Source organism: Anneissia japonica, unplaced genomic scaffold, assembly GCF_011630105.1.
Source record: "Anneissia japonica isolate Jap-2015-1 unplaced genomic scaffold, ASM1163010v1 scaffold199_len4679917_cov187, whole genome shotgun sequence".
Taxonomy (NCBI): domain Eukaryota; kingdom Metazoa; phylum Echinodermata; class Crinoidea; order Comatulida; family Comatulidae; genus Anneissia; species Anneissia japonica.
The window spans coordinates 1210083-1227086 of record NW_022686322.1 but is presented as its reverse complement, the minus strand read 5'-3'; the positions used below and the strand labels follow the sequence as shown (position 1 = coordinate 1227086).

At 36.3% G+C, this 17004-nt stretch overlaps 1 protein-coding gene across 2 annotated transcripts in view; it reads right to left on the bottom strand.

Moving 5' to 3' along the window:
- Nucleotides 1–617: 617 nt before the first annotated feature.
- Nucleotides 618–17004, bottom strand: part of LOC117115147 (1-phosphatidylinositol 3-phosphate 5-kinase-like) — a 47237-nt gene continuing 30850 nt past the window's right edge. For both annotated transcript variants that reach the window (XM_033258844.1, XM_033258836.1), the window contains exons 20-39: nucleotides 15957–16135; nucleotides 15157–15270; nucleotides 14627–14735; nucleotides 14179–14296; nucleotides 13217–13428; nucleotides 12757–12946; nucleotides 11629–11763; nucleotides 8646–8762; nucleotides 8164–8314; nucleotides 6558–6653; nucleotides 5753–5934; nucleotides 4614–4781; nucleotides 3564–3641; nucleotides 3271–3447; nucleotides 2983–3086; nucleotides 2212–2340; nucleotides 1902–1998; nucleotides 1645–1806; nucleotides 1319–1384; nucleotides 618–1205 (exon numbers count right to left, since the gene is read on the bottom strand). In XM_033258844.1, coding sequence (XP_033114735.1) covers nucleotides 1078–1205; nucleotides 1319–1384; nucleotides 1645–1806; nucleotides 1902–1998; nucleotides 2212–2340; nucleotides 2983–3086; nucleotides 3271–3447; nucleotides 3564–3641; nucleotides 4614–4781; nucleotides 5753–5934; nucleotides 6558–6653; nucleotides 8164–8314; nucleotides 8646–8762; nucleotides 11629–11763; nucleotides 12757–12946; nucleotides 13217–13428; nucleotides 14179–14296; nucleotides 14627–14735; nucleotides 15157–15270; nucleotides 15957–16135 — 2712 coding nt within the window. In that variant the 3' untranslated portion in view covers nucleotides 618–1077. The remainder of the gene's footprint in view (nucleotides 1206–1318; nucleotides 1385–1644; nucleotides 1807–1901; nucleotides 1999–2211; nucleotides 2341–2982; nucleotides 3087–3270; nucleotides 3448–3563; nucleotides 3642–4613; nucleotides 4782–5752; nucleotides 5935–6557; nucleotides 6654–8163; nucleotides 8315–8645; nucleotides 8763–11628; nucleotides 11764–12756; nucleotides 12947–13216; nucleotides 13429–14178; nucleotides 14297–14626; nucleotides 14736–15156; nucleotides 15271–15956; nucleotides 16136–17004) is intronic.

Below are 17004 nucleotides of genomic sequence, written 5' to 3'. Positions count from 1 at the left end.
TTAATGTTTCTCCAGCTGCCACTTAAAAAATACAATAAATGTAAACGGATGGAAAGGGGGTTTACCATACATCATCTTAGTACTGTACTACCAACATATAACACTCTGGCCCACACTCCCAATTTTTATGTGTCAAATATCTGGGATTTGCCCATACAGTAAATGGACATGATGATGTCATATCACAACCTTATATGGGCATGCTGATGTATATCACACCTATATATGGACATGATAATGTCATCACACCCATATATGGGCATGCTGATATTGTATTATACCAATATATGGGAATGATGATGTCATGTCACACCCATGTATGACCATGCTGTTATATCATACCCAAATATTGACAGGATAATGTCATATCACAACCATATATGGGCATGTTGATGTTATATCATACCCATATATGGGCATGTTGATGTTATATCATACCCATATATGGGCATGGCAATGTCATATCACACCCATATACGGGCATGTTGCTGTTATATCATACCCATATATGGGCACGATGATGTCATATCATATTCATATATGGGCATGTTGATGTTATATCATACCCATATATGGGCATGACAATGTCATATCAAACCCATATATGGGCATGTTGCTGTTATATCTTACCCATATATGGGCATGACAATGTCATATCAAACCCATATATGGGCATGTTGCTGTTATATCCTACCCATATATGGGCACGATGATGTCATGTCATACCCATATATGGGCATGTTGATGTTATACAGTATCATCACAGGTATTTGCCACTTGAAACTTGATGTGCGGACAGAACGTAAGGGAATGACCTCAAAAGCTTGACATCTACAACTGTAACATCCATTTTACATCACAGCTATTGTAACTGATACTGAGTAATAATACTTAGATATAATATTTATTTCATATTTTCCGCTACAATTTGTCATATTCAACATAGTGCAATGCTAGCCCATTACTACATGGGTTGACAGTATGGGGGCTATAACTAGCTAGCCTGCGATGTGGGGTATTGAGTCTTTGCTTGTGTTGACCAAGTCCTCTAGCATTGGCCTAGCTTCATTTCAATTATCAGGTATGTAACTGTATTTCTTTTCCCATTCCAGTCCAGTATTCCGGCACCATTAAGAAATAGCAGTTCATGGCTTCACGAAACCTTGTTCCATACAATTCCGGCGATAAAACAGTTGGCATTTTACCTAAGAAAAAAATTATAAGAATATTTATAGTATAAACAACAATAAATATAACAGAAAAATAATTTTTTTTTTCATTATATTAAAAAGTACAAGTATTAAAAAATAAAACCTACCTTGATTACCAACAGATTTAACAAACATCTCTAATTTCTTGTCCCAAGTAAACGTTCTGATATAATCTATAAAATATTTAAATGAAAAAATAATCGGTGATTATCAACATAAATGAAAACCTATACCTTTGATTTAATATATATTCAATTTTTAGTTAGAGTTGTTTATGGACAAACAATTGTTCATTGTAATCTAACATATCTTCCATAAATATAAGTCACCAAATTTTAAATTGTTTTTCTCATGGATCAGCGGTTAATATTACATTTATTATTATCTGACCCCTGCTAAACTCAGTGGAACAACCTAGTATAAAGTAACTAACCAATGATGCCAACAACAAGTTCATTAGTGGAATCATCTATTCCAACTAATAGGGAGTAATCCATGATAAAGTGACTTGCTAGGAATGTGGAGTCATTCTGAACGGCTCTGGCTAGTACTGTCTTGGTATGTGGTCGGATGTATATTGGTGAATCTACCATCACTGTAGAAATTAAGAAAAAGAATAAATAATTAATAATGATAGTGATATTCACAATAGAATATAAAAATATGGTTTTTATAATATAATTAACCAACCTTTTAATAAATTCTCATCCATAAGGACTATTTCTCCAGTCTCCTCTCCAGATATTTTAACATGACGATTACGTACAGACCCTTTCAAATCAAAGATCTGAAAAACAATAATGACAACATATGTACCATACACAAGTGAAAACAACTTTCAACTTTTCCTCACTTTGGCTCCTTTAATAATTTAAGCTCCTCCAAAAAAACACTTCAGGCTCTATTTTGATGATACCATTGACACACAAAAAAACTAATTGTTAAATAGTATTTATAAACACCCAAACCTACTATTAAACTTTGATTGTTTCTAACTTACTTGTGACATTTTACGATCAAAGAAGAGGTTTTCCATTATGAGTAAGTCCTGCTTAAGAGTTGCATTAGTAAGTGAGTTGCGAAAACCAACACGAAATACTCCAAGAATCACAGCCAGTGCAGTTGGTTTCTAAAATAATTTAACATGTAATCAAAATAATGTTATAATTATAATATTGGAATTTATAAAGCGTCAAATGACCGAGGTGTATTATCAAAAGTGCTACGCATGTTAATGATAGAAAAGTTAAGTTTTAAGTAATCTTTAAAATGAAGCAACTGAAGAACAGTCTTTAATGTGTGCAGGGAGTGAATTCCAATGTATATTTGCGGCAAAAGAAAAAGATGTATGGCCAATAGTTTTTGAGGATGTACTGGGAACGGTGAGCAAAAATTTATCAGATGATCTTAGGGTGCATAAGCTGATGAATGTAGATTGGTTGCTTAAACAGAAATGCTTTGAAAGTAAGTAGCAAGATCTTGAACTGAATGTGTGAATCAATGGGAAGCCAGTGAAGGTTTTGGACAACACTAGTATACTCAGTATTTCACACAGGTGATGGGTCATACAGGTCATATTATTATGTGGTGATGTCATGTTATTATTGTATTGATGTCAAGAATGTGGTAATATTCATATACAGTATTGTTATACCTTTCTGATGTCATACACATTTAATGGTAATGTTATACCTCTATGAATATATCGTTCTTTATATCGGTAATAATCATATGTCCTATTTATGTGGTGATGATGTCATACCCTACATACATTTTTTTCATAGGTTTGGGTCAGGTAGTTAAAGTAATGCGGACCAAAATCCTGAAATGACTTGAACTCCAGATGAGACATCTGTTTTAAGATGAAGCGATCATCTAAAAGAATAAAATAATTATTAAAAATGATCCAATTTAGCAAAGACAAAATAATAATATGAGCTGATAGATGCAATATTCAGAGTCAGTATGCAGAAGTTGACAATAAGTATGTGGAATGATGAAATTAACATATCTGCAGGAGCAAATGTAAACCACACAGTCATAGTAAAAGTAACTCCACCTTTCGTTTTTAAGAATCTGGAGCCAGACTTTCCTCCTCTTGCAATCCAACTCATACATGCTGACAACGAGCGAATGAACGTCTCCTCACCAGCAGGAAACACAATTGCGCGTAGTTTGCGGAATTCCTCAGCGTAGTAGATTCGGCAATAGAATTTAGCATTGTTGTCAGCAAATTCTTTTAAAAAAAGTAATGTTTACAATATTATGCAAAGGTAAATTTGGATGTGTGGTACAGAATTTCTTAAGATTTATACCAAAAGACTACTGGTGATTTAAAAATGGAAAACTTACGAACTTCAATATGAGGTGATGGTTCAGAGTTTCCTGTAAATCTTTCAACAGATTTTGTAAAAAGACTATCACATTCATCTGCAAAAGAGATTCAAAAATATTATAACTTTGACAATATCATCAGTTATCCTTGATAATTTTTTTAATTAATCAAGTAATTATTAAGTCAATCAAATAATTACTCAATTAGTTTATCAATCAATTACTAAATGAATCAATTAATAAATAGTAAATAGTGTTAATGAACCTGAATGTATGCATATTTTCATTAATGTTAGCTTAATAACTGAACACCATTAGTATTGCTTTATATTTTATGTCCTGTTGCAGCATTAGAGCTTTGGCAACAAAAACATGCAAAGCAGCCTAAGTTGTCACAGGAAGGACGAAAAAATCAGCGTTAGGCAAAGTTGTCCGTCATCTCGATGTAATGGGCTTTCAACCTAATTCCGAGTCTAAGCCAGAGACATATTACAATTATTTTTAAGTACCATTATTTAAATGCTATTTGCTATATATTGCATGAAATAAATAGCATTTGTTAGAAGGATATATGATGGTTAATGCATAATAATTTCCCAAAACTTGAAGTGGTAGAACAGTTTTTGTTAGCATTGATTAAGAGGTTGAAGAAAAAGGGAATGTTAATTATCTTACAGTAGGTTACTTGAACTCATTAACTGGAATAAAATGACATGAGGAGATCTGTAGTGTTTACATATAGGTATTCAAAAATTTAACACAAAACAACGCAATTTATCTTATAGAAGGTGCTATTCGGTTTGATGCTCAAAGGGTAGTTTTACCGATTAGTTATCCTGATTCCCCTGAATGACTCAACACCCACCCCTCCCCCCCCAGTGGCAATTTCTGTAAAAATTTCATTCATAAATCTATTGTTAAATTATATAAAATGTAAACTTGCTTTTCTTTTCAATAAAATTTACTTAATTTCATTATAAATTGACAATTTGTTGAACTGCATTACATTTGTATATATTTGCTAAAAAAAGAATAATGAATTAAAAAGCAGTCAGATGCAAAGCTTACTAGCAGCTGATTCGCTAGGTAACCTATTACCGCTATCTGAATCTGTCACATGATACATTACTGCATCCGCATTGGCCAGTTGGCTATCATCCGGCAGCTTTGTCGGCGGGACGGGTATACCAGACGTGGACTTGGTGCGTAGGAACTGTAGCACACGACTTGTGCGACCTGCAATGCAAGAAACAATTGTCCAGGAAACAGAATTTTAAAAATGATACATAGTTTTAAGCTGGGCACGCACTAAGCCCAACGGTCATCGGCCGACGCGATTCTACGAAGAATGCAACGCCTTGACGCATGTGCAACGGATCGTTTTTGATGGCAATTCATACAGACTGCCATCGACAATGAGCAGACGGATTTGCCTAGCGCTTACAGGGAGTGAAATTGTATTTGTCGTACAACGATAGTACAACCGTTGTGTGAACATCGTACAACGCTGTCAGTGCCTGGCTTTGAACTTGAGTGTGACACAATGGTCAGAGCGCCATGACTGTCATTTATCAGTCATGAGCGCCATTTATGTTCTTACATAAAATTTGATATTGTTCCAGGTCAATGGACGACTGGAGGCATACCAGGCATGTTAATGGTGGTAAGGAATTGATTCTACTACTGTATTTCCAACTCGGGTATTTCATAGTAAGCAAGTTTGATTCCCTCAGTCTAAATTCTCTACATACAATTTAATTATCTGATCTTTCATATTATATTGATTGCAATAATCTTTAACTAAATTAAATTATAACATATTTGTTTTGACTTTTTGTGTAGTAGACACTGTGCTTTCATCTCTCCTTAAGTTGTATGAGTAAATCCAATTTGAGGAACTATGAGATGCGTCATAAGCTAAAGAAAGAAATAAAAAGTCTTCCAAAATTAAGCCTACGAAAAATGCCATGCCTAGGACAGTCTTAGAAGGAACTAAAATGTCTACAATCTTTTTGAACAATTGTTCATGTGAATTGCCAACAAAATGTGAATGGCTTGAGTTAAAAGTTGCCCCACAAAAGAAGTATTTAAAGCAATAGACACACACAATCCCCCTGAGAGCCTCTTTTTTAATGATCTATTGGTCAGGTTGCCAAGCCTGTAATGAGGAAGTTTGACTGAGGTTGTTGGTTAAAACTCTAGCTTACGTGTCAGCCTAGCCATTTTTTTGGAGACATCCGATCCGCTGGAACCATCTGCTTCACGTGCGAGCTTCCGTTTTGTTGTTGGACTACTTTCTGCGGAACTGATGTTGCTGTGGCCAGGTGATGAGGTTCGCGATGTTCCTTTCTGCTGCATTTCACTCAGCTGGATTTTATAAGGTTCGGAACTATGACAGAAGAGGAAAACATGAACATTATTTATGTGTAAAACATTTAAAATGTATATTTGAAGTTGTAGGCTTACTTATACAACCTCAAGGCCGGGTTTCAATCCCTTGCTGTGCATTTCACTTGTGTCCTTAAGCAAGGCACTTTGTCTGCATTGCTTCTGTCCACTCAGGAGTATAAGTGGGTACCTGGTAGGGTTAAATGTTAAAATGCGCTCATTAGCTGCACTGCAACATTATGGATTACTCCCCTGGAGAAGTGAGTTTGTGTTCCATAGGCATTTAATCCAATGACCGGAATAATAATGATAATGTGAAGCACATGCAGGCTTATCATAATGCGCTATAAGTCTACAATCATTATTACTACTATTGTTATTATTATTATTATACTGACAGACTTCAATACCAAGGTTCTATTGTATCGGTCAATTAACCAATCAATCTTTGGTACTTCTATAGCGTCAAAATCCATCAGACTAACAGTGATGTTCTATGCTGCTGAAAAATGCTAACATATTTTCTATTTTCATTATTGTCACCACCAGTATAAATATAATCATCATTTAATCACCATTGTCGTCCATTTCTTACTCCACAATTTACGTATCCTGGCTTCTTACCTGAGAGCATAGGCAATAATAGTGCTTGGTTCTTGGTCCCTGACGATAACAGGTACCACAGTACAAGGAGGAGACGGATAGTGTTCATCCGCAGGACTGCAAAGAAATAAAATAAAGTTGATGAAGGACACTCTTGTTCCAGTATTTTGGTATATATTTTGTGTCCTTCCATCAGCTCAGTAATCTCTGTTTTGATTTGTTTTTTTATGTTGTGTCTTAAAAAATGTAAATTACATGCAACAATAAACAGTTATTCACAAACTCTTTGCAAGCACAGAAAAATTTTAAAGTTATCATTCAGCTTTAATAATTTGACCAAGGTGAATGTCCAGCCCTGTTCAGCCTATCAAATTTTATTTGACAAAAACATACCGTAAATGGTTGAATAAGTGCTGCTCTTGAATAAGTGCTACTCTCGAATAAGCGCCACACCAAACTGATTTTTTTTCGTTAAGCGCCGCTCTCGAATAAGCGCCGGGGGGCTTAATCGAGAGTATATAATATTACCCTGTGTGTAACAAACAGGGTTTTAAATTCAATGTATACAGTGTTAAAATGAATAACTAAAACAATGAAAACACAATCATTTCTTTATAAACGTTTGTTTACGATGACAGGACCAATGATAGGCCTACTGAATGGCCTGGATTGGATTTATTCAGTGTAAACACCAAGGATAGCCCATGAAAGTCAAAAGAAGACTTATTTCCAGTGGGGTCCTTCTGGTGGTGATTGGACAGTACACCGGGAGGCAATCCCCTACTCTTTTCCGAAGAGTGTACTGTGTTCTTTAACGTGCACATGGGCCATAAATGCACACGGGACCAACGGTTTAAACGTCTCATCCGAAAGACGGTGCGCTATTGTAACTTGTATTTCAGCCCTCTAGCAATGGGAAGCAGCGATGGGAATTGAACCGGGGACCTAGAGATCTCCACGGTTCAGCGCACAGACAGTGGCTACCACCAGATTAGCCGACTGAGCTAAGATGAACTACTGGAATATGTGAAATAGGTTACATGGGAACAGGCATGGAAAGCGCCACAGCAATATTTTTTTATAAGCGCCGCTCTCAAATAAGCACCCCTCTCGAATAAGCGCTGCACTGAAGCCTCCAAAAATTTAATAAGCGCAGCGGCACTTATTTGAGCATTTACGGTACAACATGCCTAGATATGTTTGTAGACGTTCATCTGGTTTGTATTAATAAGATAAAATATCGAAACATCAGCACAAAAACAGCGAAACTGTCACAAGGTAATTTTTACCATTCAAGTTCTCAATTTTTTTGATTTGCGAAAATAAAATATTCTATCTTATGAATATATATGGTGATGATAGCATCACACCATGACCATAATGTTAGGCACATCATGCTACACTGTATATGGCCATACAAGAGTTTTTTCTAAGAAGATTTGATAGTCTTATGCAGGCTGTTTCCTCTAGATTTTTGGGGTTAAACTGAGAACATATATGATTAGTTTGACAAAAAAAGGTTAATCCGAATAGAACTTAACACAGCTACTAACTGAAAAAAAATAAATTTAAAAATTTCTCATGGTATTCAATTGTTAGTCATTAGTTACATGAATATTCAACGTACAATGGAGAGTTTAGAGGTGTGAAACTGGAAGAAGTTAGGAAGTTGATGAAGACATTTCTCATTCCAGATCCCGAAACACTCGACCGCTTTTCGATAGATCTTCCAGTATCGGCCGATGTTGACAACTTTCCTGCTCCATTGCTTGTAAAAACTGAAAAATATTTTAACAGTATATTAATCAAGGGTTTATTATGAATCATTCGTACAGCATTTTGATTTTGTCTAGCATTTGATTTATCATGTTACAGTTTCTATTCTGATTCCCATGTACAATTTCACTACACAGATCTCACATTAGTGGTGATTTGGTGTGAAAGAAATAAACTCAAGAATCTCATGTGGCGATTGTTCCACATATGCATTGTCCAGACAAGGAGAATTGTATTTGTTTTTCAGATAGTTTCCACTAGCTATGTATATGTTAGATCATCATCAATAGTGGCTGACTGTAATAGTTTGTAAAAATAGTCTGGAACTTGTACCTCCATCTGTGATATCTACTGCAACCTCATCTTCTGCTTCTTGGCTTTCCTTATTCTCATTATCTTTGGTGTCATCATCAATAACTTCAGTGCTTTTTTCAGATTCGGTCACTTCATCTGTTGAGAGCAAATGTTTGGATACTTGTTTATTATTAAATTTGTTATTAGGGCCTGTGGATAATGCTTCAGCTAGGGAGATGCCATATACACCTCCTGGGCTGTAGACCTAGTAGACTAGATGCAGGCACAATTATAGAACTTGCCTTTTTTCCGGCCGGGGAAACCTCCCCCCACCCTAGTCAGGGAAAAAAACCTGTGGGGCACTTTCGAGAGACTTTGGGCGATGGTCGACTACTCCCCCTTTTTTTCGTCGTCGGCTATGGAAAGTTTTGTTTTTCTGAGCATGTGTAGATTGTGCTTATCTGACTCATTTGCATAACAATACCGCACATAAGGCTAATTCAAGTTAGACGGCTTAAACCAGCCAGCTTCCTATCCTGGTAACAGTTAAAAGTCCTTGCCCAAACGCTCACAATAAGCAGAGTTACGGTCGTCGGCTGTACAACCATCGAACGATGAAGTGAGCGACTGGCTTAACAAACTTCCAATTAAATGCTTTGTACCTTCTTTAAGTTCTTCGGCCTCCTTGTAATGGAGCAAGGGGGCCCTTGTGACTGGAGAGTCAAAAGATGCAGGTGAGCTGCTCATGTTTCCCAATGACCCAGAACTGAAAACAGGTCCAACTTGCAGATCATCACCTAAAAAATTATTTTAAAAATTATTCAGTGCAAAAGAAAATCATAAAATAAAAATTGATTGATTGGAAATACGTATAAAGAACATTTAATATCATTATTATACACTTATAAATGCCTAACTAACATTAAAGATCATTAAACTGTATGAAGCAAAATCTAGACAGCCTCCCTCAAAAATTTAATTACCTCCACCAAGGAGGTTATAAATTTTACACAATAGCTATGTTCACACACGGCAGGTAACGGTTAGCAAGATCCGGATACTGCTAACCGTTAGCTGCTGTGCATTCATACGAGAAAATCCCGATCCGTATACCAAAATGATGATGATCGAATCACTTGCCAATAGGAAAATGGAAATTGTAAACGTGTACGTGTGATTGGTTGATGATAGAAACTCGCTGAACTAGCTAACCGATAGCGCTTGCTAACCGTTAGCGTATCCAGAAAATAGAAATACACAATTCAATTTTTGTATTCACTGCTGTATGTCTGTCTGTTGTGCTGTCTGCCTGTTAGCAAGATTACGCAAAAACTAATGAATGGATCATCATAAAAAATTTAGTGGAATGGTACATAATAATCAAAGAAAGATACCATTTAATTTTCGGAAGAAAAGGTCAAAGGACAAGATCCAGGTCATGTAAATTCAATCTTTTACCTATGAGCATAAAACAAAACAAAGGAATCACCACAGGTATTCAGGCAGCACTCAAGGAAACAATGTGTCTGCTTGAATACGAGGGACGATTCCATTATTTTCTTCAGGGTATGTTGCAGCACTCAAGAAAATAATGAGTCTGAATACGATGGGCGATTCCATTATTTCCTTAAACCTGTCTCTTATACACATCTAGATGTGTATAAGAGACAGACCATATACACCTCCTGGGCTGTAGACCTAGCAGACTAGATGCAGGCACAATTATAGAACTTGCCTTTTTTCCGGCCAGGGAAACCTCCTCCCACCCTAGTCAGGGAAAAAAACCTGTGGGACACTTTTGAGAGATTTGGGCGATGGTCGACTACTCCCCCTTTTTTTTGTCTGGGACATCGGGGCCCCCTGTAAGGGACATCAGACCCCAGTTGGACAAATTCTGGCGCCACCCCTGATTTAATCAAAAGTGGAATAAAGCTTACTATCAGGAAGTTCCCTAAAGCCAGGCATTCAATGCACCCGATGGTCGTCGGCCGACACGATTCTATGGAGAACGCAAAGCCAGGACGCGCACGCAACAGATCGTTATTAATGACGATCTGTTCAGACTGCCACTGATAAACAGCAAACAGCGACACGTCCCCAAACCAAGGACTTTTAACTGTTACCAGGATAGGAAGCTGGCTGGTTTAAGCCGTCTAACTTGAATTAGCCTTATGTGCGGTATTGTTATGTAAATGAACCAGATAAGCACAATCTGCACATGCTCAGAAAAACAAAACTTTCCTTAGCCACACTGCGTATTGGCTAGGCGTACAGCAGCTAGGCCTAGCTTATCTTATTTTTGTTTGTTACGCACCGCTGACTTAGGCTGTTTATCATCACTTCAATATGTCTACCGATTCGTGGAAAAGGCGTATTAAAATCCAAATACTGGCGTTTGTGAGCAATACATTTTAATTTTATATAGGTAAGTAATAAGTATATGAATAATTTTAATGCACTAGTTAGTTGATAACTTCATTCTAATTTGTTTTGGGTCTTTTTTCTGCATTTTTATAAGCGGTTGGACATGGCCTAGGCCGGGTCTAGGCTAGCCTAATCACATCAATTTAAAATCAAATTTGTAGACATACTTGCCTTATATCTTAACTTGCAGGTAATTTTATTGGTAGACTAGTTTGTTTTTAAGTGTGTAAGAATGATTGATTTGCATGCCAAGTAAAATTAGTACCCTTATTTTGCTTTGTTTTACCGTACCGTAATTCTCGGCTAGGCCTAGCTGTACGCTTAGCCGATACGCAGCGTGGCCATGGTGTGTCTATGGAAAGTTTTGTTTTTCTGAGCATGTGCAGATTGTGCTTATCTGACTCATTTGCATAGCAATACCGCACATAAGGCTAATTCAAGTTAGATGGCTTAAACAAGCCAGCTTCCTATCCTGGTAACAGTTAAAAGTCCTTGCCCAAACGTTCACAATAAGCAGAGTTACGGTCGTCGGCTGTACTACCGTCACACGATGAAGTGAGCGACTGGCTTAACAAACTTCCAATTAAATGCTTTGTACCTTCTTTAAGTTCTTCGGCCTCCTTGTAATGGAGCAAGGGGGCCCTTGTGACTGGAGAGTCAAAAGATGCAGGTGAGCTGCTCATGTTTCCCAATGACCCAGAACTGAAAACAGGTCCAACTTGCAGATCATCACCTAAAAAAGACATAACAAAATTATTTTAAAAATTATTCAGTGCAAAAGAAAATCATAAAATAAAAATTGATTGATTGGAAATACGTATAAAGAACATTTAATATCATTATTATACACTTATAAATGCCTAACTATCATTAAAGATCATTAAACTGTATGAAGCAAAATCTAGACAGCCTCCCTCAAAAATTTAATTACCTCCACCAAGGAGGTTATAAATTTTACACAATAGCTATGTTCACACACGGCAGGTAACGGTTAGCAAGATCCGGATACTGCTAACCGTTAGCTGCTGTGCATTCATACGAGAAAATCCCGATCCGTATACCAAAATGATGATGATCGAATCACTTGCCAATAGGAAAATGGAAATTGTAAACGCGTATGTGTGGTTGATGATAGAAACTCACTGAACTAGCTAACCGATAGTGCTTGCTAACCGTTAGCATATCCAGAAAATAGAAATACACAATTCGATTTTTGTATTCACTGCTGTAAGTCTGTCTGTTGTGCTGTCTGCTGTTAACAAGATTACGCAAAAACTAATGAATGGATCATCATAAAAAATTTAGTGGAATGGTACATGATAATCAAAGAAAGATACCATTTAATTTTCGGAAGAAAAGGTCAAAGGACAAGATCCAGGTCATGTAAATTCAATCTTTTACCTATGAGCATAAAACAAAACAAAGGAATCACCACAGGTATTCAGGCAGCACTCAAGGAAACAATGTGTCTGCTTGAATACGAGGGACGATTCCATTATTTTCTTCAGGGTATGTTGCAGCACTCAAGAAAATAATGAGTCTGAATACGATGGGCGATTCCATTATTTCCTTAAAGGGTATGCTGCAGTCTCGCCAATCATTGACAGCCTTTGTATTGTTCGGTATTCAGCCACAGGGCAGAGGTTTGCACTCAATAATCTTTAATTGATTACCAGACAATATAAAACAGATTCTTCCCTACATTACATTGAAAATGCACTCTTACATTCATGAATAGGTTCATGTAGCCTGTCAGGTTTAACAATGGATTTAGGCTCACTAGTAGAAGACTTTGACACTAAGTCGTTGCTCCATGTGGATGCCCTTGTAAGCTTGGCTCGCTGAGATGGGCTGGTAGGCTTTGAGTTGGGCGATACGCTGGGTACGGTAATATCCGTGAGGGAAGCAAAGGAAGACTGTAAAATATAGTAATAAAAAAATTAATTTCTTACATGATGCAATGAAAAGAGACCATGTAAAAATTAATAATTGTTGATAGAATACAGTAAATAAATACAGAATGTACAAATAACCTTTCTGGCCAACTCATCTTTCTCTGGCTTTTTAACTTAAATTTCATCTTTCAATTATCAATCTTATATAATATACATATATGTGTTAGATTCATATTACTTTAAATTATATTTTTAACAGATGTACAAAATATATTCATAAAAAATAATTACAATGTCTTCATTTTGTTCCAATACTTGATGACCAGAAGATTTACGTAGTATAAGTGGGCTTCTATTCCTGCGACTACGTTCAGTTCGGTCAGCCTTGACGAGGTGGAATAACTCATTAAGTCGTGAATTCCATGTGACAACGGTTTCATTAATCATTTGTTTGGTCACCGTAATGGAGTCCTCGATGTCGAGTAGCATATTATGAAGTTCATCTTTGAATTGAAAAAAAAAGTAAAGGTGCAATCACACCGAATCCAAATTTTTAGATTGGAAAGCTTACCGAAACGATTAGAAAATAGGATCGGTGTTCAGGCCATTAGAAACGCAGCACAAATTTTGGTTCGAATTTGATTTGAATGCAGTCTAAGAAAAAAAATGAAATATTTGATGTACCCAGATAAACAAACAAAATGTTATCAATTTTTGAATAAGATCTGTTTACTAAATTCTTGGGTGGGTACCTACGTTATTATAGGGGTTCCAAGTTTAGAAGAAACCACTTCAAGGAGATTTGGTTAAATGAGTTTTCTTAACAAACCTAATTAAATTTTGCTGTGTGTGGTGGTACTCATCGACAGGAGACAATTGATAATACAGTAGAAAAAAACATGCAATTATCATGGATCTGGGAAAAATGGATCAGTTTCCTGAAGATTTTTTATTGCTCTATGAGTGCGGGAAGCTGTCCTGATTTCTGGGAGACTTTCGCAACTTGCGGGAAACTCGGACCCCTGCAATGGACCTTTCCGATGTGCCAATCAAACTTAACAACTGACCAATCAGAACAGAGTCTGGAGTAAACGTGTCCAACACACACGTGTTGTCCCACAGGCCCATGCTTACGTATGTTTACTCTATTGTTTTGCGGGACATCAGCAAATAATATATCCAAGGGAAGGGGCTGGACGGAAAGGCCCATTAACTGAACATGCTTAAAGTATTCTTATATTTGGTTTCCTCACTTGGTTGAGTAAGTAAATGTTCAGCCATATCTGCAAGTTGGTCAGGATTTTGTTGGTCCAGCACCTCAAGTTTGGTCTGCATCAAATCAATGTGTGTTCGGAAGCTAGTCTGATCGGACTGCAATCAATAAAAGAAAAAAAATATTAAAATAGTTTATTCTGTAGTCAGATTCATTAATATAGCCCATTTGTAAAAATAACAATTAAAAAATATATTTGAGTTATATACTTTAAACAATCCCACCCACATTCACTGCCAGTGTGAATGGCTGCAACTAGAGTTCATACTAAGTTATTTTCTGGTATACATAGAAAATTTTCTGGTATCACTCCAGTATTTACCTCAATTTTTCTCAGTTTGGCAGTATAGAACTAATGAGTTCCTGTTTATCCAAAAAATACTACCTTGTTAAAAAATGACTTAATACAGGAACAAGAAAAGGATTACCTTGTTTTGTTGGCGCAGATTGTTAATTTTTTGTGCTAGGGTGGATGAGTTCTCTGCATCTTTAAAATTTAGCAGATTCTCTAACACCTCACTAAATAGTATATTTCCCCTGATAAAAAAAGAGAAGATTCTTCAAGAGGTAGATCATTACCATCACCACCTGACCACCATGATGATGATCATCATTATCACCACCACCACCACTACCATCACCACCATCATCATCATCACCAAACACCACCACCATAAACACCACCATTATCACTTCCATTACCTTCAACGTCACCATGATTACCATCATCATTATCACTACCACTACCATCACCACAAGCATCATCACCACTCCAAACATCATCCCCACCACTACCATCATCATTATTATCACCACCACCACGACCATCACCACCATCACAATCATGACAAACATTATCATTACATGTATTATATATATTTTATATTCCCAAGCCTTGGAAGTGTGACAGCTACCTACAGCTTATCAACCTAAAAGGAGGACAGAGTGGGCATCTTACCTGCGCACTAAACTTTGAACTATCTTCATGTACTTAGCATGCATTTGGTGTTGGCATTTAAGATAGATTGGATTAGGAGGAAAACAAACTTCACGCAGGACAATTGTACTGTATCTGTAAAAAAAAGAAAAATAAAACATTATTTAAACAGAAAAAATATGAAGAGATATAGCTGAGACTATGTGTCAGAAAAACACAAAACAGCATAAACCACAGATTCCAAAGTGTGCAACAACAGCATAAACACAAATTGATTGGATTTATAGCTATAAAGATGGTTGAAAAGTATAGACTCACCAGTAAAATGAGCATTTTTTGCTAAGGGAACATCCAAAATTTTCATCATTTTCGCAAGTGTACAAAACCTATGCTTTTTTGGAGGGTTTTTAAAATATTGGGTTGGGGGGGGGGCATTTGACAGGGTAGGGATTAATATTCTTTTATGAAAAGATAAATGGGTGGTTAAAAAATGACAATAATCATCTTCTATTTGTGTAGTCTTTCAAGAGAAGGGACATCACAGAAAAGTATGTTTTGTATTCTTGTAAAAATGTTGAAAACAATGAATAACCCTTAACCCACATATGTTTAACAAATTAAATTATATTTGAGTTATTTCTTGTATTAAGAATGCATATAAATTATCAACCTGAAAATTCATGATATCTCAGTTCATTTACATTTTCATAGGAGAGGCATACTTTGATTTAATAATTGTACACATCAATTATAACCAGACTTCAGAAAAAATAGAAGTAAACTGTTCATAAACAACATATGAAAAGATAACAACACTGTACTTGAATGACGCGACAATATTGAGGTATCCAAAATATTGGTAATGATGACGGTGAAGAGAATGAGGACAAGTTTCAGCGCAGGCACGTCGGTTGTAGTCCATGCCATAGAAACGGAGCTCCAAGTACTTGGCGAACGACATTGACCATGTGTCACTAGACAGGGGTTGGACTGGAGTTACCTGAATAGAAAGTACAGAGATCGTGAATAATAAAGTGACTAGTAAAGAAAGATAATGATGCTGGTAGTAATGCAAGTACTAGAAATGATGATGATGACAATGAGGATGATTTATATACTTAGGTATCATGGTACAGTAAGTGCTTAGAGACATTTTTTAACATGAAGCGCTACAGTAGACAAAGCCAGGCTCTAACAGTGCCTGTCGGACTTCGGCTGACGCGATTCTATGGAGAACGCAACACCACAAGACGGGCAGAACGGATCGTTTTAATGACAATGCATTTAGATTGCCACTGACAATCAGCGGACTGTGTCACGTCGTCTAGCGCTCACAGGGACCAGAGTTGGATTTGTCAACCGATGGACGTACGACCATTGAACGATGCAGTGAGTGCCAGGCTTAAGACATATTAATATTACTATCATAATCAAAATCATTAAGATCATCACCACTATCACAATCAGAAACTTTGCAGAGTGTGAAATATTTATGAAAGAGAGTCTATAACAAGCAGTATATTAACAAAATCTCATTATTATAATTATCACTGTCAGCATCATTTTTTTCTGTCAATGGTTTTTTTTTTTCAACTTTGTTTTTTCTTCATTTTTTTGTCTTTTGTGTGATCTTACAGTATGCTGTACCAATATTATGTGTTCACAAATCACAACAATTATGTATTTATACTTCATTACAATTTAAAACAAAATTAAAAGAAAAGTTAATTGAATTTCATAAGCATACTTTTTTTTATAGTAGGAGAAAATTCCACATTTCCTGTAATTCTATGTTATTACATTCAGTTAAATCTTTAGTTCTGCATAAACACACACACACACACACCAACACACCCACACAAATAAATA